This window comes from Phyllostomus hastatus, unplaced genomic scaffold, assembly GCF_019186645.2.
Source record: "Phyllostomus hastatus isolate PE091 unplaced genomic scaffold, TTU_PhHast_1.1 phas_contig_150, whole genome shotgun sequence".
NCBI classification, from domain to species: Eukaryota; Metazoa; Chordata; class Mammalia; order Chiroptera; family Phyllostomidae; genus Phyllostomus; species Phyllostomus hastatus.
In genome coordinates this window covers 11,923,664-11,946,319 of record NW_025333611.1, presented here as the reverse complement: position 1 = coordinate 11,946,319, position 22,656 = coordinate 11,923,664, and the positions used below count along the sequence as shown (strand labels likewise).

Genomic DNA, 22,656 nt, shown 5'->3' with positions numbered 1-22,656 from the left:
ATCTCCCTCACTCATTCTCAGGCCAGATTAATCACTTACTAGCTTTATCATCTATCTATCTATCTATCTATCTATCTCCAAGCTTCATATATAAAACATAGCCATATATATATGACTGAGAAAAATTGAAGAAAGGTGATAAATGTGGTTTGAGAAAAACATATATTTTTTAATGAGCATTATATATATATATTTAATTAGGGTAATGTGGCAGCGATTTGATTTCTGGCAAGATCCAGTCTATACCATATACTTAGGAAAATAAAGTGAAGATGGGGTGGGACATTTTATGTTTTACATTTGTTATGTTTCTCACCACAAACCACAGAAGTAACCAGTATGCACTGAGTGCTGATAAAAATGAAAATGGCAGCTTTTTGCCATTTTAAGGCTTTTACATTTTGTAAGGTTTTGCCTTACCTCTAGATATGGAAAATACAATTGTCTTGTGTGTTGGGGGGTAGGTGGGAGTGGGGGAGGGGGGATTGAACTTGGGGCAGGGGAAAGACAAGCTGCAGTAACTCTACTATCTTTCCAAAGTCAGCCTTAGCTTCTGGCCCAACCATGGGGATTTTCTGATACGTTTGGGCATGGAAGACTGAATTGCAGCATATTTTGTGGCATTCTGATCATTCAAAATATGTAATTTCATTTCTATGATTGTAATACATTAAGCAGTAGTATGAGTTTCCAGTTTAGGAGCTTTTGCTGTAGTAAAGAGTGGTTTAAAGTCTGCAACTACATTTTTCTTCATAGTACCAGGCTCTTAACAATCAAAGATAAATGAACCGCCCTTGCTTCAGTGCAAGTGAGAGGAAAAGTACACATACACACACCCTGGGGGAAGCAAAGGCAGCAAGACGGAGCTCTCCTCAGTAGTTCAATCCAGGAGGGAGAGTCTCGTCTGGCGGTTTGTGGGAGTGAATCTAATTATCAGTCTCTTACTTTCATTAATAGGTGGGAGCGAGTTAACGCCTCAAAGGAAAAAGAAGTAGAAATCATGCCTGAATTCTTAGACTACATTCTGACCGTTTAAGCACCACTTGCACAAAAATAGGTTCACCAATAGGTCCTTCATGAGGCTGGGAAGTTGGGCAAAAAGAATATCAACCATAGAAAAGGCAAAAGTAACTGGTAAGAAGTAGTCTACTTGTAGATGGGAAGGCAGAGCACTCTGAAAACCTGGAGAGTACACTTTTATGGACTGTAACCTACATCTGTGAGGTTTAACGATCCAGACTAATCCTCAGGTAGGAATTTTCACTGTAATCCATTTTCATTTTTATTCCTGTAACCTGGTTTCACTTTTCCCTTTCCACCAGTGCTTCGTGAGTAAGAGTTAACTTGGATGCAGTCTATGTGTTTCTTAACCAGTATTTTTGTTTTCTTAGCCTCACTAGCCAAAAATCTGATGATGACTATGAAGATTATGCTTCTAACAAAACATGGGTCTTGACACCCAAAGTTCCTGAGGGTGACGTCACTGTTATCTTAAACAACCTTCTGGAAGGATATGACAATAAACTTCGACCGGATATAGGAGGTATGTAGAAAACTTTTGTACTGTGGTATAGATAGACACTCATAAACAAGCCTACCACGTTAGAAAAAAGTCAGCATATTTCAAAAACCATAGCCATTTAAATGATACCTTCATTATATGTTATAAAATAGACAAAGAAATATACAAACAGCATTCCAGTTTGAAGGTAGGAGGGGCACCGATAAGTACAAATGAAGAAAGATAATTTTCAAGTGTTACGTGAGAACTGAACATTCATTTTTTTGGCTAGATAGCCCAGGCAAAGGCTGTAGAAGAAAATCGACAAGTTCTTTATGAAGTGACATAAAAAACAAACAAGCCAATAAGGAGAAAGGAGATATATCCATTGCCCATTGAAACAAACAACTACAAATTCTTAGTGGCAGGTCCGATGGCCAAGTCCAACGTTCAGAAGACAGAAGTGCCTCATTGGGGTGACAGCAAGGTTTTAGGTGTGAGGAATAGTGACGACCTCATTCCGCCACAGACAGTTAGGGCATGACCCCTTCAAGGAAAATGATACAGATGGGACAAATGTTGAACTGAAGCCCAGAATGACATTATGAATCTTTGTTCATTAAAAGCGAAATGAAAATGGAGCACGTGCATTTGGTCATAGATGTAACACTCCATTATTTTCAGTGTCAGACCTCTTTGACAAATAGGTGTGTGTTGGGTTTCCGTATGGTTTCCTTGTGTTGTCTGATTAGTCACAGAATCCACGAAGTCACCGAGGAAGATTGATTTAGCGATGGCTAGAGGCATACGTGCATACAGTGGGCATAAGAGGAATCAACAGGTGCAGCTATTCCAAAACAATTCACAATACTTGTTGCCCTTTTTATCTACTTCATGCTTCTTTTACATATTTTTCTGGGTCACAAATATTTTTATTTCTATGTGGGGCAAGTCAGGTTGCAATGCCCAAATAAATTTCAGGGTTTAAAGGAAAAATGGTAAAATTCAGGATATCTGAAAAAAAAAAGATAAAATCTGAGTTTTTCTGGTCTGTTCATCTTTGCACAAAGTCTTGAAAGGATGTTTAGTTATGGCATTTACAAGCTAAGCAGAGATACTTCTTTGAAAACCAAATTATTTAAAAGAAGCAAGTTAGTCACTGGCACCCAATTAGTTGCAAATTAACCATTTCTAAAATGGAAAAAGAAGTGTATTTCTAGAAAAACAGACTAAAAAATTGTGCTTCTCTATATGAACATATCTCTGTGCTTATCTCTGCAGTGAAACCCACATTGATTCACACAGACATGTACGTGAATAGCATTGGTCCAGTGAATGCCATCAATATGGTAAGATTCTAATAGTTTGTTATTAACATGTGGTATGAGGAAAATAGCAAGAAATATGCCAATAAAAGAATTCGGAAGCGAGAATCTTTCAGATCAGTTTTTTTCTCTCTTGCAATAAGGAGATAATTTTAATGATTTTTAGGAGAGTTCAATGTGATCATATCTATAAAATTAATTTGGGTAAAATGCTATATTCGAAATTCAACAATAATCATTCCTTTGTAAGTATTGCTTTCTACAAAATAAAATACAGTGCTCTAGTAATTTTTAGAATATTAATGGTTTAGAGAAGGCATCATTTGCTTTAAATCAGAATTGTCTCCCAGAGGAAATAATTGATCGAATATAACAATATAACTTTTTATTGTATAACCCTTTCTATCCAAATCTGAAATAAGAAACTAGATTGGAGTCTATAACAGAATAGAATAGAGTAGAACATTAACATAACTTAATATAATGTAACGTGCCCTGGCTGGCGTAGCTCAGTGGATTGAGCGCGGGCTGCGAACCAAAGTGTTGCAGGTTCGATTCCCAGTCAGGGCACATGCCTGGGTCGCAGGCCACGGCCCCCAGCAACTGTACATTGATGTCTCTCTCTCTCTCTCTCTCTCTCTTTCTCCCTCCCTTCCCTCTCTAAAAATAAATAAATAAAATATTTTTTAAAATTAAAAAATATATAATGTAATGTAACATAATGTAATGTAGTGTAATATAACATAACTAAAACTTTGAAACAATCTTCCTGTCTGTTCTTTATCATAAACTGGAGGTGGATTAAGTGGATTGGATTAGGAAATGTGGATGACTCCGACCCTTGGCTCTCACATTCTAAGAATACCGAAGTTTTCTTTTTTCAATTTTCTCATTTATCGGCATGATCAAAAAATCAAATTATAAAGTAACACTATATACTACTTAAATATGATAGTCAAACTGGAACTTGGGCATCCTCGATGCCAGGACTAATGGTCTGAATTCATATCATACTTCTCTTTGATTAAAGTCAATCCCTTGCCACTTAGCGGTAGATCCTTGAGCGTATTCATTACAGAGTAATTTATCATCATAGCACTCTGGCACTTTGAGACTACGCTTTGCAATGGAGATTAGTACAGTATTAAACATTATTATTAATTGGTTTATTTCCCCGTGTTTAGAGGAAAAGACAACTACAGTAGTTTTAAAAAGGGAAGGCCATCTTATGCATTGTGCCGGTGTTTGCTATCTGCCGGATACAATGCAAAGCACTTCACGTGTATTCTCTTTTTCTGTCCTCACACTGCCTCACGAGATAGGTTGTTTCATGTCCTCGTTTCCTTATGAGGTGATGGAGGCTCCACAGCTCCAGTTTAGGACTGCTTAATTATTCTGGACTTTCACTCTACAGCAGTGGTTCTCAACCCAGGTGGCTGCTTTCCTTGAGGCATTCAGCACTGTCCAGAGGAAGTTTTGAGTTGTCACAACTTGGGGTGGGGGTGAGGTTGGTGTTGGCGCTAATGACATCTAGTGGGTGGAGACTAAGAATTCCACTAAGGATCTTAAAATGTACAAGACGGCCCCCACAACCAGAAATTTGGCAGCCCCAAATAACCCGAGAGACCTGGCTGGTGTGGCTTAGGGAATTGAGCACTGGCCTGTGAACCAAGGGGCCACAGTGGGATTCCCAGTCAGGGCACAGGCCTGGGTTGTGGACCAGGTCCCCAGTGGGGGGCACATGAGAGGCAACCACACACTGATGTTTCTCTCCCTCTCTTTCTCCCTCCCTTCCCCTCTGTCTAAAAATAAATAAATAAAATCTTTTAAAAAATAACCAGAGAAACTGTGCTGGATAGACACCAAATCAAACAATGGTATCAGGGCTATGATCTTTTGTCAAAATTCATTGAGACCAGTCCTTTTATCTCCCCCTTTAAAAATATCAACTCATCTATAAGAGATGAGTGAGTGTCCTTAGCAAAGTCTTTGCTTTCTTTGGGACAATTTAAAGCCAAAGTAGCTCAGAATGGCAATGAGAACAAAAAATGACGAACACAAAAAATGTTCTACAAGATAACCCCACTGCATTACAAATGTTGTGTTTCGCCGTTTTCTTTATCACAGGAATATACAATTGATATATTTTTTGCCCAAACATGGTATGACAGACGTTTGAAATTTAACAGCACCATTAAAGTCCTCCGACTGAATAGCAACATGGTGGGGAAAATCTGGATTCCAGACACTTTCTTCAGAAACTCAAAAAAGGCCGATGCACATTGGATTACCACCCCCAACAGGATGCTGAGAATTTGGAATGATGGTCGAGTGCTCTACACCTTAAGGTATTCTTTTGGAAGAAGATATGAGTAATTGCTGGGAATAAAACAAAGATCAACCTCTTAAGACAAAAAAGAAAGAAAGAAAGAGAAAATTTCAGACCAACATCAGGGTTGGCACATTTGATCAAAATAGTATGTGACAGTACAAAATTAGTTTTTCTTTCTGTTGTCAATGAGCTTTTTGAAAGGACTAGGAATAGGTCAAACTTTTCTTCTGACTGATGTGAGAACTCATTTTCTCTTTCTCACGAGTGCATGGAACCCTGGCTGTTCTTAGACCTCCCGAGCTCTGCATCAACCTTGGCTTTTGTATGTGTGTGTCCTGCAACTTTAAAATATGGAAACTAAAACATAGTCATCTTTGGGACCACTGGTTGTTATGCTTGGAAATGTCTCCGTTTCCAAGGAAACTATTGCAGAAGGAGATTTTTTGATGTGGAAGTCTGCTGTATGCTTTCTCTTTTCAGCTATACAATGGCAAGTAACTACACTGAATTCTGTCTCCCAGCACCCACCCCCAATACAGTGACAGGCTGTTTGAATTAATTTATTGGCTATTTTGGAAAGACATTGTTTGGGAAAACTTGGAGCTATTTTTTTATTTCCTGAACTTAAAAATAAAGTAACATTTGGGAGGTTTTCTACTTATACATGCCATTATCTTAGCACTTTATGCTTAGATGCATATTTTTATGCTGATGTTTTTCATTGGTGAGCATATATTATCAAACAACATAATAGATAAGTACATGCACTTACAATTCAGACATACCTGGCTTTAGGTCTTAGCTCTATACCATGCTACCTATATGCATTAGGGCATCTCTCCAAAATTTCTAGGGGCCAACTATTTGATAGCACAGGTGTTAATGCTAAAAGATACATCTCCAAGCTTTATTTGTATAGTAAGTTTGATGTTTTTACTTGGTTACATTTTTATTTAGAGGAATCAGATGGGAATTGAAGGGATTATTGGAAAGCAAGGCACAACTACCCCACCACACACTGCCCACCCAACTGAGCTAACTCTTAACTTTTCTTTCTCTAATTTTGTAAAATAGACAGTGATTCTTATCTTACAGAGTTATAAGGACTAAACGGAGTGATGTGTGAAGTGCTTAGACCCTGATATATAGTAAGCACAGAAGACACTAAATTTATTCATGTATATTTTTAGTAAAAGGTATAAATACGATTCTTCTAGGTCTTGGTATTCTGGAACTTCTAGCTTCAAAATGATTCATGTTAAATGCCCTTGTGACATATACCTTATACCTTATATAATATTCAACATACAAAATAAAATATTTTAAAATGGCTTCAGACCTTTAAATCAGTTAAACAGAGTTATATCAGTAACTAGGAAAAATGGCTGTAAGTTTAGAAGAAAGTCATTGCACACATTTTGAACGCATCATGGCTTTTATTAAATGTGAGATAAGGTAATGACTGGAATTAGAATCCAGTAAAAATAAAAGTTTGTCTCATAAATCAGAGCTCAGTCGAGCTTTTGAAATATTGTCGATCACACTATCTCAAGTCTGTTTATGTTTTCATAATGTTATAGTCATTTTTTCACTTCCATTGATTTACAGAATCACTATACAATATTTAACTCAGAAACTACCTCAGAAATGTCACTCACAAAAAATCCAAAGTTTGAATGAACTGCCAGTCTATGCTGAGAGACGATTTTGTTGTTCTTATCCATAAGTTATGGATGTGCATGTGCATAGCTATATATATTGTATTTATCTGTTTCTGCAAACTATATTATTTTCATTTTAATAATTCCAGTATAATTTAGAAAGATAGCACTAAAATATCTAATTTAATTATAATTTTACTTGTGAATAAAACTAATCTTTTCTTTGAAAGAGCATTTAGCTATTGAGTGGCAATGATTAAAATCTCCAGCTTTGGAGATACATAATCTTGGAATTAGCTCACAAGTTTTGGCAAGTTCAAGTACAATAAAGCCATAATAACATGTACAAACTGAGAAGACAATTCACTTTTACTCAGTGTCATATAAACAATTAATGTCTCAATGTTTATTAGTTATGTTTTAAGGTCATTAATTACCCTATTATATTATAGAAAAATAATCTCCCCAATTAAAAAGTATGCTAAATTGAAAAATATTTTAAAATATTCATAAGATAACATTTCATTACTTCATGATCGACATCATTATAAAAAATAGAACTAATAAATATGAAATTTAAGATATCCTCAGTTATTACCAGTATAATTTTAGAATATGTTCATTTGTCTCCAAAGGTAATCAAAACATCTGAACACCTTTAAATTTCATCCTTCCTAGTACCCCAGTTCACTGAGGTGCAGAAAACGTGCATGTTTAATAAGCACCCCAGATTTAAACTATTTGAGACTCATTGGAAAATATATTTCTAGTATATCTATGTTTAACATTTTCTGTTTGCCACTACATATTTTTATACTCTATAACATCCTAGTTAATGGCTTCAACGTGTTCCATTGTAAGAATGCATAATACTCCATTGTGAAACATAGGTAATTGTAAATTCACATATAGTAATTTAAAGCTAACAGCTAATAAGCACTTACAAACAGAAGGTTCTGCTTTAATTAGCAGATAAGATCTGAGAATCATCAGCATTCATTTACATGCAAACAGTAAATGAGCTTAAGTTCTTATAACAGTTTGTTCTGTTAAGTTAAATATCTCCACTGAGCAATCTCCTGTGAGCAATTAATTTCCCCCCCAAAAAATAATAATTGCATGATCCTAAGCTTTGAAAAAATGGAGTCGAGGTCAATGTGAACCTATTGTTTGGTCTGTGAAAATGAATGGATCACTTTAAGTCTTAAATACTTTTCTCCTGGACTTGGCAGATTTCTTCAGTGAAAATCATTTTGTGTTATAGGTAAGAATGTGAGATATACTCTCCAGGAACAAAGATGAAGAATGGGCATTAGAAATTGTGCTAATGTACATTTTGAAAACTGTGTCTCAAATCTTTCTACTTATGTTTCATATTTCTATTGAGATTGACAATTGACGCCGAGTGCCAATTACAGCTGCACAATTTTCCAATGGATGAACACTCCTGCCCCTTGGAGTTCTCCAGTTGTAAGTAGTATTCATTTGCATTCTGTATCCCCTCTCACTGTAGTCTAATTGCAATGTCAATTAATTGGGAGATTCACAGAGAATGCAAAATTGTATTACGCGATGTTGTTCACACTGAAGATTTTGACAGTTTCTTTCATCATACCACCAGCTTGTCCCTATTAGAGTGATTCTTGCAAAAAGGAACCTAATTTATCAGGAAGTATTAAAAAGTTTCATTGCAGTATAAACTTTTAATAAATTGGCAGCTGTTGCCAGGAGCCCTTTGTTGGGCTGAGAAGAATTACGAAGCCAGACCTGGATTGAACAGAAAGGGGTAATGGTGAATTATACACCCCCCTCCCTCCATGGGCTCAGGAGAAGGGAATAACAGTACATTTGCTACTTATTTTTTCCCCTACCTGTCAGGGCAAGCAGAGATCCAACAGTGTCATTTGCATACTTCAGTTTTGTAGCCCTGTTAAAGAGAACAAAATCAATAATTACCTCTTCCTCCTGGAGTTCTAGTAATACCTGGAACTAGTTATCCACCAGTGAGTAAAAGACTGATTTTTTGGTATTGTTTGGGTCTAGTTCAAATTCTGAGTCTCTCTCTCTGGAGTTGAGCAAATTGCTAAATCTCCAAGTCAGTCCCCATTCCCAGGTACTCACCAGAGATGACAAGATCTCACCCATCGCAGTATTGTTTTGTTGATGTAATGTATGTAAAATGCTTGATATGCCACTGCGACACTCAGGATTCACCAAAAAGCTCTATTTGTTTTATTATTATCATTATCACCGGACAACAGACTGCAGTAAGAACATCCATAATGATTCTAACACAAATGACCTTGCCCTTTAGTAACCTTCACAGACATTTCCTGCCTGAATCAAAAACAAGCCTCGGTTTCCCCAAAGTGTTGGCCTCACTTCTTGTTCAGGTTGCTTGCCTCCTCCTTATTGCCGGTCTGCCAACCATGCATATCAAGCAATGAAAACTGATTATACATTTTAAGTTTTTATTTTCATAAATACAATTGCCCAGCTAGGGAGTGAGGGAGACTCCTAAGAGCCATGAAATCATAATAACCATATTATAAAAAATCAGCAATGAGAGAAACAATCATTTGTTTATCATTGCATCCATTCCAGAGGGAACTAGAAGAAAAATATCATATATACAGGGTGGGGCCAAAGCAGGTTTACAGCTGTTTGTATGGGAAGCAATACAATAATTAATAAATAATAATACAAGAGTAATCTCTGTGTTTTATGCACTCACAACTGCAAACCTACTTTGGCCCCACCCAGTATTTAAAAAGTTTCCATCATAAAATGTATTTCATATGTGTTACCTCATCCAAGATTAGGATATTTTTAAGTGCAAGCTTCCACAAGCTTTAGGAGGCTAGACTTATTTTCTCTTAATTTCTAACTGGGATTACACGTCTTCTGAATCAGCTAAAGCTTAAGAACTGGTGATTCCTGCGCCATCACGCCACCGGTTGGCAACTGCCTTCTGAGCCCAAACACAACTTAATATCACTTATTGCTATCCAAAAAAATAAGTCACAGTCACATGCTCCGTAGGGAGATCCCTAATGTCATCGCTCTTTTCCTCAGTTTCCACACATCCTGCCTCCCCCCCTCTGCTCTACAGTACACGAGGGTCCTGCTTTCTCTTTTCCTTCTTCTTAATTAACAGATACATACCAGCCAAAGAGCTGGGCCAACAGAAAAGACAATGAGGACCAGGAAGACACATAAGGGATCTTACTCTAAGTAGTGAATCAGCCTCCACAATCAAGACATCGTTTCATAACATCGTTAGTAGACAACAGTTGAGATGATTTCTAGTTTTTTCCCGTCCCTCTCTACTTACCTATTTTTACTTGAGTTTATTGTACAGTTTACTTAATAGTAATGTTTATCCATTAAAAATACACTGACTATTAGTTTTAGGAAATAAGTATCATCATCATCGCCATAAGGAATCCAATAATTTAGAAAAAAATTAAACTTGTCTGGGGTGCTGGGCTTGGAAATGGTGCTGACAGTCACTGCATCATCAGTGTGCAGCCTCTTTCATGAAGGCCTTCCGCGCTCTTGGCCGAACCAGACAGACCCTTTGGAATCTGTGCAGTGCTCATTGGTACCTTCCCCTTGATGTTTCTACCTCCTGCTTTCATTGTAGACTTCTGTTTATAGCGGGATAAAGTCCCAAGAAATTGAGAGAGTGGACAAAATGTAAATGGTTGAGGTTATTTTTCCCGACCACCTTCCACTCTGGAGAAGAATTTGAGTCTGCCCTTCTCTCAGTATTTTCTGTGTCTGCAGGACTCTCCCAGCCTTGCCCTGGTGGACTCCCCTTCACCCTGGAACAATTCCTTACATATGTATTATTCATTATATACTGACCACTTGTTATATCTTACCCAGACAGTGTAAAGTATGCATATAGTATATATTAAACCGTGTATAGTATACCTTCTACGCAATGTAAGTGACTTTCAAGGATGCTTTTGACCTCATGATTTTTAAATCTAACTTCCCATTAGGATATGATGTCATTGTATTTATTTTCTCCAGGGTGAGGCTCTTTAGTCCAGGATCCTCATTAAGTCATAACTTGATCTTTCTCAGTACTTTCCTCAGTGTCTTATTATTGGAGGTGGTTGCTTACGTATGCTCATTTACAACCATTTTAAACGTGTGCTTCCCCATCTCATGGCAGATGGCTATCCTCGGGAAGAAATCGTCTACCAATGGAAGCGTAGCTCTGTTGAAGTAGGTGACACAAGATCTTGGAGGCTTTATCAGTTTTCATTTGTCGGGCTGAGAAACACCACTGAAGTAGTGAAGACGACTTCTGGTAAGATACACCTAAAGAGAATTCTGAGTGATCCTTCAAGAGCGAAAATTCTGATGTACATGATTCAGAAGGTTTTCCAATACCTGTGTACAAGTGATACTCAGAAAATTAAAGTGTTTTAATTTTCTAGAAAAAAATATAATGGGTATTCTAGTATAATAGATAAATATAAGTGCACTCTATCAATTCAAAGCAACTTACATTCAAATTGAATTAGTGAATTATTTGCTTAATTAGTGAAAAATTTGCTTATTTGCCTAATTGTTACTTAAAATAAGTAACAATTATTCTTAAATATATTTATTAGGTATAAGTGTAATGTTTCTTTTAAGAAATATGTTTTATATTATATTTGAAATAGAATATTAGAATAGAACATTAAATTGAAAATTTAATAGAATAGAATAGAATAGAATATTGAAAAAAAACATTTAAAGTAATAATACAAAAATCAACTCTCTACAAATGTAGAAAAATGACCATAATGAATATGGACGAATTCTCCATTCAATAATTTAATGTATCAGATACACTCCATCACTGGATAAGGGACTGCACTTTGATATCAAACAGGCCTGGGTTCAAATCCCAACTCCATCAATTACTGGCTGTTGATATTGAGAAAATTACTGAATGTCTCAGGGCATCAGTTTTCACAGGTAACCAATGTGGACAAAATGATCTGCATCACAGACATTCCGTGTGTAGGGGGAAAAAAGTAAAATGCTTAGAATGACATCTGGCACTTAGTGAACATTCAGTAAACAGTAGCTCTTACTCATTAATATTAATTATAACTATCAAGTGTGCATGACACTTAATTGGGTCAGGACTTCAGATTTTTTAAGATAAGCCAAAAACATGTTACATTTATATATTTATATTATATATATTTTATATAAATATATAAAATATATTTTATATTAAAATCCCATGACTTTAATGGTATGAATTGAATTGATGTAAAAAATCTACGTGAGGCAAATTAAACATATTTGCAAACTAGATCTGTCTTCTGGTGGCAAGTGTGAGTCTTCTGCAATGCTGAGCATATACACATACAGATTATTCCACCTTTCAAAATTTAATATGACAATTTAAATATGCCCCAATTTCAAATATAAACCTTGTGTCCTTAGCTTATCATCTATTCAGACTGTCTTCCCACTAGCTGAGCTGTTTTCTGTTGATTTACTCACACATACCTGATATTTTTCCCTTGGAATTTGTAAGACACCGTTTTGTGTTGACTCATTTGGAATAAGGTCTTGGTCTTCTGTACAGAGAAAAGCAAATTTAGGACCTACACAAAGATGGAAACTTAAGAGTCTACCTCCATAAAAATTTAAAATTCTACCTTTAAGATTCTCTCATTCAAAGAGCTATCTGGCCCTAATACTATTTTTCAGCAGTTGCAAATTTCTCCTAAACATGCTTTCACTTTGAAAAAAGGAACCTGAAAGAAGGTCAAAGAAATGCCCGAGTACATTTTTTGAAAAGGTCCCTTCTGCTCCTTTATTCACTGGAAATCCTGACCACCAAGTACTAGAATAGAGTTGCATTTGGTGCCAAAGAAAGATGCTCAGGATTGCCTTAGGAGTAAAGTCTTCCATCTGTGAGGGAAAGGACATGTGTAAAAATAATCTCCAAGTCTGCATGCTTCCAGAAAGAGAAATTGAGCATCAAGTTCTGCTGTATATTTATATTTCCATACTTATTCCAGCACCCTAAAACAGAACCCACAAATTCATGACTAGTCAATCTTTTGTTCAGCCATTTAGCCCAGAGTAGCATTAAAATCAAAAGTTGATGAGGGAAGGTTTGGGTTTATATCACAGGTCCTAATATCACCCCCTTCCCACTGTCCAATATTGAGAATGATCTAGAGTAGTTACTATCTATTAAGAGATACTTCCAGAGGAAAATGATCCACTCATTTAAAGCATGGTAAGAAAAATCAGCAAGGCGTCACAAAGCTATTAAGCTTCCTAGGGAAATCAAGCCAAACTGTGTTGGTATCAAATTTAATATTGAGTAGCATCATCTAACTGATTGCATCAGCTCCTTGTGAATTTTATTGTAGTAGTTAGCTTTCACATCGGTCTTCTCGTCCACACTCTGCTCTCTTGCTGGTTGGTGTTTAGCGTGCAGCACTATTTCATTTGTCTCTGCGAAGAGGGTTGGACTGAAACGTAAAGCCAGTGCCACGAGACAGCCTGATTCTTGTGACAGTAGATTTTGTAATGACTACAAGTTTCCACGGGGTCTTTTGTTGGATTTGTGATGCCATTCCTGCTTTTGAGCATAGCTCCGTAATTAGTTAATATCTACTAAGAAGTTATGTTAACAATTTTTCTTGGGAAAGTGTTAGAATATCAAACTTCTAGCCCTTTTTCAATTCCAGCCATTAGAGCAATGTGGCTTTCTCCTAGGCTTATAGTAAATGTCCTCCTTTAAGAAGCCTTTGTGGAAACAGGATGAGAACATTTGCTTAAAATGTTACCTGGCTGACCGTAGGGGGTTTCTAACCTTCAGTCATATAACCTCCCCTTTCATGACTTTGTTATATCCAAGTGACTTTATTACTGGTTTCTTAGTATTTTTTCTTTGATTCATTGTTATTCATTTAAACATTTTTACAGGAAAATTCATATTAAGGCCATAGTCATAAACCAGACATTTGACATAAATAGAAATTGATATAAAAATTTCATAAAAACAAATGTTTAAAAAACTTTTTTAATCTTCTTAAATTGTAAGTGCATATATATTTGTGTTCCCCAGACTCTGAGTATGTTGAAAAAGATAGAAAGAGAGGTATCAGAAAAATGGGGGAGTACAGCTAGCACCAAAGTGACAAAAATTCTTGAGTAAATAGGGCAGAAGGAGTGTTTCGCAGAAAAGAAATTTCTTACCCATGGAAATTAACGCTATTGATAACTCCTGCATCCACCACCCAGATCATCCACTCACCACCATTTGTATCTGTATCACACGGGAAAAATAGTGCCTTGGTGGCAGATTGATAAAACTTGAAGAATACCTTTTCTTCATAGTCAACAAGACTTTGGACCCATAATTCCTGCTCCAAATCATCATGTTTTCCTGATTGTTCTATATCTGGTAATAGTGAGCCAGGCACGAACACTCAGAGAGCCACGTCTCTGCCTCCCACATCTAATGAATCATGAAGGCACTTATGCCTCGGAAATATCTTGTGTAACTGTCCTCTTTTCGGTTGCCATCACCACTGGCCTAGTTCGTGATTTAGTCTGTTTTCCTCGGGCCTGTGTTGGTAGCCTATGAAGTCACATCCCTGGTCTGTCCCTCTCTTCTATAGTCCATCATTTACACACCAACCAGAAGAGGTAGCCTTTCTGAGTACTAACTACATGCACAGCAAGCATTTTATATAAACGGCTTACTTTAATTCTCATAATCAAAGTCATATTTGTTTACTGTCATCAACGCTGTGGATACCGCCCCGTGTTACTCCCACTGTGGCCCAGTGCATCCTTCTGAGGCACGGCTTTCACCATGTCTCCAGAATTCAGTGCGTGCCATACGCACAAGCGATTTGCTTCTAATATGTGAGCACCAGTCTCAGGGGCTTTCTAGCCTTGTTTTCTGTCATTTCCCAGCATGTGATGATCTGCTATGGTTTCCTGAATATAACTAGCCACTCCCATATGCACCTGCTGAATCTCGCTCTCCTTCCTCTGTTGACAGTTTCTCCATTCATCCCCTTCCTCCTGGTGACTTTAAGGTTTAAATAAGCAGCACTTTCTCAGTGAAGCCTTCACTGACCTTATCCCCAACATGAATTCAAACAGTTTTTACGAATGTGTATCCTTGGAGTCAGGCAGCTCAGGTTTGATTACTGGCTTGTATAAATTATTTAACATATCTAAATTCAATATCACTAATATTGCCAGTTTGCTCTGAGGATTGAGTGAGATCCTCCAATATAGAAATTTGGAGACATTTTTACTCCATAAAAATGCTTAAAACTTTACCTGGCACATAGAAAGGACTCAGTAGATGAAAGGCATTATTAATTATTGTTATAATCATGATTCCATTAATTACCCTCATCATCTTTTCACCCACCTGATGAAAACACTTTCTGCCTCATGTTGCCTGGATATTCATTTTCCTCCCTTTCTGCCTACTCATTCCAATAAATCACCAACTTCACAGAAGAAGCCGTTCCATAATCATCTTTGCATCTATGATGCTGATAGCATGGTGGCTTGCTCGGAGTTGTTAATTACTAGGTAACTGCAGAATTGCTTATGACAATTATATTGATAAAACTCTATGTTTTTTTTCTCAATGTAATAAGCAATGCAGAATCCTAGTACGTATTTTTCCATTACTCATTGCTTCTTTTGAAGGAGAAGATTTTGTTCTTTCTGGTCATATTCCTATTTCCTGTTCACTAAATTATCTGCCCAATTTTTAGTATGAAACAGAACTTCGTTCCTCCGTATTCTCACTGTGAAATGTGGGCTAGAAAAGTGAGAAAATTAGTTTCTTATGGAAACCTATATTCTTGGGATCCAAATGCCATCATTTTGATTCAGAAATAATATATCCTAGTCTCCCTAAATTAGAATACCATTAAAACTCCCATATTGTCTTAAGCAGTGCAAATATCAGTGTTTCATGAAATATCATCATAAATTTTTTTAATAAATCAATGTAGATTAATTATTGTTCACTTTCTCTTTGTCTTGAACATATTTTTGGCTTAGATTTCATGTTCTACTTATATTTTCCTGATTTTCAGTATAAGAAACACATAAACATTAAAATTTTACATACCACTAAATTTATCTTACTTTTCAACAGTGACATGCAGACCACAATTTTAGAAAAGTCAACTCTGTCCATTCAGTCCCTGGGCACGGCCAGCTTTCTAAAATCTGTGCAACCCACGCTACCTTCCAACCTTTCCCTCTCTGCTCCCAGCTCGTCCTGTATCTCCCCTGAGGTTCTCTGGGTAGCTTGTCCTTCAGGTCTTCGTGCTCAGTTTTCCTTATTTCATACCAAGCTCGAGTCCAAACTTCTCTGCTTACATGAGTGTATATGTTCTGGTCATATAATTCAAATAACTCACCAAAGATGGGGAAAAAGCTTCCACCTCCCAGGCTATGTTTTAATTAAGATGACGTTCGACTTTTACACATCATTGAGAAGTAGTTTGGAGAAATGAAAAAGGAAGTGTAAAAAAACAGATACAAGTTTATGGTAATTTTTTTCACTGAGGAGCTTGAAAGAAAGAAAACATTAGAATCCTAAATGATAGTAGCAAAATAATACGGCATCAGCCCTATAGTCTCTCAGCACGTCTGAGTCACAGCAAGCAGTAAGCCTGGTTCAGTCAATGGTAAACTTTTCCAACTACTTGAATCAATGTAATATCTTAAAATAAGTCAGTGGAAGACTAATAGATTTTTATTTTCTTTTAGCTTCAATTTAGAAAAATTAACTTTGGTTTCAGGAGAGGAAAATGTATGAATTACATCAAGAGAGTTGGGCCAAGAAGAACCATGGGGAAGGCAATTGGAATGAAAGTTTTTCTCTTTTTAAAATGAATGCATTTGACTCCGAGTCCCTTTAAAGCCCTTGTCCTTAGAGCTATCCGTACTCTCTGAGGCAACCAAGGTTACACTATACCTGCCTGATACGGGAGCGACTCTCCTTATAAGCTAATGTTCTCCTAGAATGTTTGCCTTCATTAAGTTTTTGACATATTCTTCTTAAAGCAAAGTAAAATGCTAAAAACTCCTTTAGGCTTTGGATTCAGGGGAAATCTCACATATACACACACGCCCTCTCTATTTTCTTTGAGTTGCAGGACTAGAATGTTCGCATGTCACATCTAAGAATCGGACATCGGACTTTTAAATTCCAAGGTTGCTCTGACATCACCCAGATCAAAACAACATTAATTTTTATCCAAGTTTTTGGTGTTTCCTAACTCAACTGAAAATCCTTAAGAAACACATTTATCAGTGGGATTGATATAACTAATAGGCCACTCTTGTCCAGCTGTTGCCCCCAAAATAAATGTAAAACAGCAAGCAATTTTTAAAAATATAGAAACGTGAGTGAGATGATGGAGACTGGGTATACAGATGTCATGCTGTCACTGAAACTCATTGAAGTTTCCACTCATTCTATTTGATGCAACTGAATATTTCATCTTATTTTTGCATTTTCAGAAAATAATGCTGTTCAACAATGCAAACATGCAAATTTAAGAATGCCAGAGACTACCATGGACAGCAAATAGCAGTGAGGAAAATAATGCTTTTTTTTTTTTTTTTTACAAATTTAATTTCCTTTCTTCAAAAGGAGGATATTATGCAGATGACAACATACAGCCGCGCCAGACAGCCCAGAAAAGAACTTTCTGGGCATACAACCTAGACTGACCAGAACTTGTTAACCACTCTCTCCTGCTACTCCTGTAGGAAATCTATTTCCTGTAGAAAATCCATTAGCACATTCAATAGGAGCAGAGAGCTCAAGGAAAAGAGAATTGACAGATATGTTAAACATGACTTAGTGTATTATTTTTTGTTTACTTTGATAGATAGGTGTCCCTGCTTTTCAAGAAAATGACAACGCTTCTCATTTAACATAGAAGCCACATCATAAATTCTAATTTTTCATATTTGTCTTCCAATTTATCCACCCCCACATAAACTACTCTTTGCTATAAATCATCTTTCGGACAAAAAGAAATGCTGAAAGGAGTGTTTTTTAAAAAATTACAGTTCTCTCATTCCCATCACAAACCTAGTTATTTTACCCATAAGTGCTTCTCTACCAGCAATATATCTATATTTATGAATACTGAAGGGCATTAAGTGATATTGCTGATACTATAAAAGCTTCAATTTAGAAAACCAAGTTCATTGGAATAATTTCCAAACATTATCCTTTACACTTATTATATAGATTATATATATTATACTCACTATATATTGCCTATACTCATTTTACTTCACAGCACCACACACCTCAATTTTCATCGTTATATCTATTGTTCAGTGCCAGGTGGTGAAGAGCTACGTAACAGAGAAGACAATTGTAATTCGTGAGCTGTGTAATAGCTGCTTGTTACAGACAAGAGATAGTGCAATCGTACACACCAATTATAACCACCTAATAATTACATTTTCTTAGTTGGTGATTTCTGGTTACTAGTATCAGTGACTGATGGTAAAATAAAATTGGTAGAAAAGTAAAATTTCACGGACATGGACAACAGTGTGGGCATTGACTGTGGGACAGGGGGTGGGCTGGGCGGAGGAGGGCAAAGGGGGAAGATTCGGGACAACTGTAACAGTATAACAATAAAAAAATTTTAAAAAGAAAAAGAAAAACTTAGGGCTAAATCTTGAAGACCAAGCCCAATTTTAATTTTACTTACAGAGAAACTATTCCAAAGAGGTAAAATCAGTTGTAAACAATTGTTTAACTGCAGCCTAGATCATGGATAGTTAGACAAGGAAAGAGTTGAATTTTATCTATTTTAGTCAACACTGAACAATTGAGAGATTTTATATGAATGGAAGATCTTAAACATCTTTCCATCTTCAACATCCGGGTCTTCATTTTCGCTTGAAAATGACTGGGTAAATCTGAACTGTCTCCTGCCCCAATAGGTGAGGCACAGTCTCCAGTTACAAGTCCCTACTGCTTAAGTGCACTTTCAGGGCTCTGTGTCTTTCTTCTTAGGAAACAGGCAAGGGGAGTTTCTCTCCCACGACCACACTCAAAGAGATGAACATGAAAACTGCTACTCAGCCAAGGCTGCTTTGAGAGTATGTAGTGAGTTACAGAGAAGTGCCAGACCCTGGCCAACCTAGGTCTCCCTTCATCTTTACATTCTGGAACTGGGTTTATTTATCATAACTATCTAGTGTGCACAACTGGAATGGATTTTAAGGTCATTCAGTTGATCTCTACGATCCTCTTTCACCGAAGACGGGCTTTGAGTAAACGTAAAGTTCTGAAGCTTTGTATACAAACATCTGTGTCTCCAGCCTTCTCATTCTTTGTCTGCTCACATCCAAACAGCTAAAAGTTTTCTTGCAATTTTCCTGTACATTATTGATTAGCAGTCTCACATAGCCAATTAACAGGTTTTCCTGTTGTACTTTGCTGAAGATGAATACAGTTTTTGTTCTGTAATAAAGCCCCGTTCATTTTCTTTGATGAAGCGGGACACCTGGATCCAGAGCAAAAAATGATGACTGCTATTTAAGAGTTGCCCTTGTGGCTGTGCTACCACGTAGGTGAATGACCTTGAGCCAGGGACTTTCTCTCTTGTCTCTCAATTTCATCTCAAAATAAAAAAAAATCAGACTAGATTGAAATTGAAGGTCCTTTTCATCCTTGAAAGGTTGTGTTGTACTCTGCTGATATGCAGCAGCTCTGTCGCAGAGCAAACTTCTGGTGGGTGTTTAGGTTTTCTATGTCCCCACGAGTTCCTAACAGAAATTTCCTTGGGCTTTCTTATTCTGTGAAACTCAGAAACTCGGATCTATTTTTATCTGTCATGTAGAGAGAGCTCTGGTGGCAACTGTGGGGGCAAAAGGCCCAGGGCTTTGCCATAGAGATGGTTGATAAGTTAGTTAAGGTCTGAAAAATGAATTTGGAGCAGGAAAAGAGGCCCACTGTGGGCGTGAGGTGCGAGGGTGGATGTCAGCTGAGTTTACTGTGAATGAGAAATTGGGAGAGGGCGAGGATAGGACAACGGTTATGACACAGCTCTCGAGAAGAGAAAGAACAGACACTCGGTGACCTCAAATGAAAAGAATATTTGCGATCAGGAGTGCATGGTATAACCTTAAGTTATTACTTTATTTTGAATAGCTTATAGAAACTTGACTGAAGTATACAGTGCTATGAATTGGCAGTCCATTAAAATAGTACTGACACAAACACCTCTCCAATAAGAATAAGACAGGCTAGCCTTTGTAAGCCCTTTATGCATACATCATTTCATTCAGTTTTCACAGTAATGCTATAGTGTGATGCTCGTTTTCCAGGAGAGGTTATCATGTACAGCCAATCTTGTAGAAAAACATCCCAGATGGCAAGGATCTTGTTCAAAACTGTAGATTAAGTTACTAAACAGACACCCACGTTTCCTGACTGGCAGGCTGATTTTCCAATCCAGTGATGCCTTGAGAGCTAGGGTGGTCTCTGAACTTGGTTTTGCAGACATTCTAATGATACACTAGATACACAAGACTAGTCTAATACAATCTCTTATACCTCTTTCCTCTTTATTGTTATGGCATCTATCTATCTACCATCTATGTATCACCTATCATCAGTTTATCTAAAGCCGGTTGTATACAAGTATGGCAGAATTAGACTGCATTGATCAGTTAAATAAATAGCCCTCAAATCTCAGTGGTTCAAAACTAACATATAATGTATTGCTCTCCCCCACCTCCACCCCCCTGTGATTTTTCATTCTGTGGCTTGCCATTCTCATTGCCCAAGGGGGAAACAGCAAAACCAATCAATAAAATGAGTCTTGAAGTTTCTACTTTGATAGGCACGGATAACCCTGCCTGCATTCTATCTGCCAAAGCAAGTCACATGGGTAAGTGAAGGCCCCAGGGACAGCTTCTCTAGGTATGGACTCAGTAGAAGAAGAGAACAAATATTTTGAGCTGCAAAATCATACCTGGAATTTCCCATTAGTATAACCCTGTAGGTTATACATGGCCCACCTACCTGGCCAAACGAGTAAGTGTAGCTCAAGACCACGTGTTGGGATGTCATCCCTAGCAAGGGAAAGGAATGCCTTCCTTTCAAGGAAAACAGAGCCCAGGTATAAAGTGTCTCTCACTCTGAGAATTATCCTCTCCAAAGAAAAGACTATTTTGGGTTTAAGCCTGCTTCACTCTGTCAATGACCCAAAGCCATGATTTCCTATTTATGTAAAACTGGCTTCAGAAGGAGCAGGTGAGAAGACCCAATATTATCAGGCAAGTGACTGCAGGGTGACGGGAACTGTCAGGTTTCATAAACATGGGCAAGATTTCCTCTGTCGTCCCGCTGGGACAGCTTTATTAATTACAACAACAAAAATAAACAAGTCCGTAAATACTGATCCCATACTAAATTCAATTTTACAGGAATTAGGCAGTGGTGACTTCTAAGATACAATGAAGCAGAATCATTCTCTTGTCAGTAGGAGAAAGTAATTGAACATGATTTAATAAAGAATGCCCATAAAACAATGAAAAGGTCAAGCTCTCTTGATCACTGCTACTTGTTACAGAGGGAAAATCCTTCCCGTCCCTAACGGTCCTGTTGTGGGAAAGAGTACAAATGGAGTGGTGGCAAGTGAAACTTAGACATTTTATTTCATCAAAACAATGAGCTAAAAGTTGAACTCCTGCCTCTATGAAACATCCTTCAAATTAATTCTCTATTTGATAGATGAAGTATTTTATGTACTTTATCTGCCACTGATTTAAAACATTTTCTTGTGCCCAGACCAACAAGCATCTATGTCCCCAAGCCACTGGCTCCTTGCCACTGCCCAAGACTAATCTAATACAAAAAGGAATTCCCATCTCATAAGCTGACATGAGCAAGTATACAGTAGTAGGAGATATTTTGGTCCTGAAAATCTGCCACTATTAGTTTATACACAGATAAGTTGTGTTGATAATGATGTGAGGATGATGATGATGATGATGATGATATGGATGTTAAAGCCAGCTTTTTTGGGCATTTCACACATGCGAGGCACTGTGCTAAGCACTTTATAGGATTCGTGTAAATATACAACAACTTTTGAATATAAATCTTAGTTTTATTTCCAGGATTATATAGCTGGTAAGTAGCAGCTCCAAGATCTGAACCTATGCTCTGGGAGTGGGCCATAGCATTTTCATTGGCTTTCATCCATAAAAAGTTATTTCCTTTTTATTAAGGAAAAAGGCTATTCATATGAACAGGTGTGCCCATGTGTGCAATACACACTACAGATAAAGATAAAGAACGCGCATTTTCAAGGTACCTTATGCCACTTGTACTCTGTAACAGCTGAGTGTGTTTTGTTATTCAAATTGACGGCAACAGCTGAGCATTGATAACTGACTCTAACCTGATAGGCCCAGTTTTCTCTTTACAAAGATAAGAATGAGGAAGCAATAGTGTCTTGAACGAGACTAGTTAAAATGCTTCCTGTTACTAGAAGCATTATCTGTGACTCAAAGGAACACTCTGGATAAAAGCACCTGAGCACTATATTAATAAAACATCACCTCTGATAAAATTAGAAAAGAAAGTATGCTGGGCTAGCGGAGAGGAGATCCGTCCTTAAGTGTGTGCTGAACTTAATAGGTGTTTACATCCAGGCAGGCGTTTAGCCTCTCAGACCTCACCTTGCTTATCTGTAAGGTGAAAGAGTTATAATTGCCCTGCCAGAGCTTCTATGGAACTTAACTGAAGTAAGTATCTAA

General features: G+C 37.2%; 1 protein-coding gene across 2 annotated transcripts in view; it reads left to right on the top strand.

Moving 5' to 3' along the window:
- Nucleotides 1-22,656, top strand: part of GABRG2 (gamma-aminobutyric acid type A receptor subunit gamma2) — a 78,547-nt gene that overhangs the window by 22,678 nt on the left and 33,213 nt on the right. For both annotated transcript variants that reach the window (XM_045829579.1, XM_045829572.1), the window contains exons 2-6: nucleotides 1,392-1,543; nucleotides 2,783-2,850; nucleotides 4,954-5,174; nucleotides 8,207-8,289; nucleotides 11,006-11,143. In XM_045829579.1, coding sequence (XP_045685535.1) covers nucleotides 1,392-1,543; nucleotides 2,783-2,850; nucleotides 4,954-5,174; nucleotides 8,207-8,289; nucleotides 11,006-11,143 — 662 coding nt within the window. The remainder of the gene's footprint in view (nucleotides 1-1,391; nucleotides 1,544-2,782; nucleotides 2,851-4,953; nucleotides 5,175-8,206; nucleotides 8,290-11,005; nucleotides 11,144-22,656) is intronic.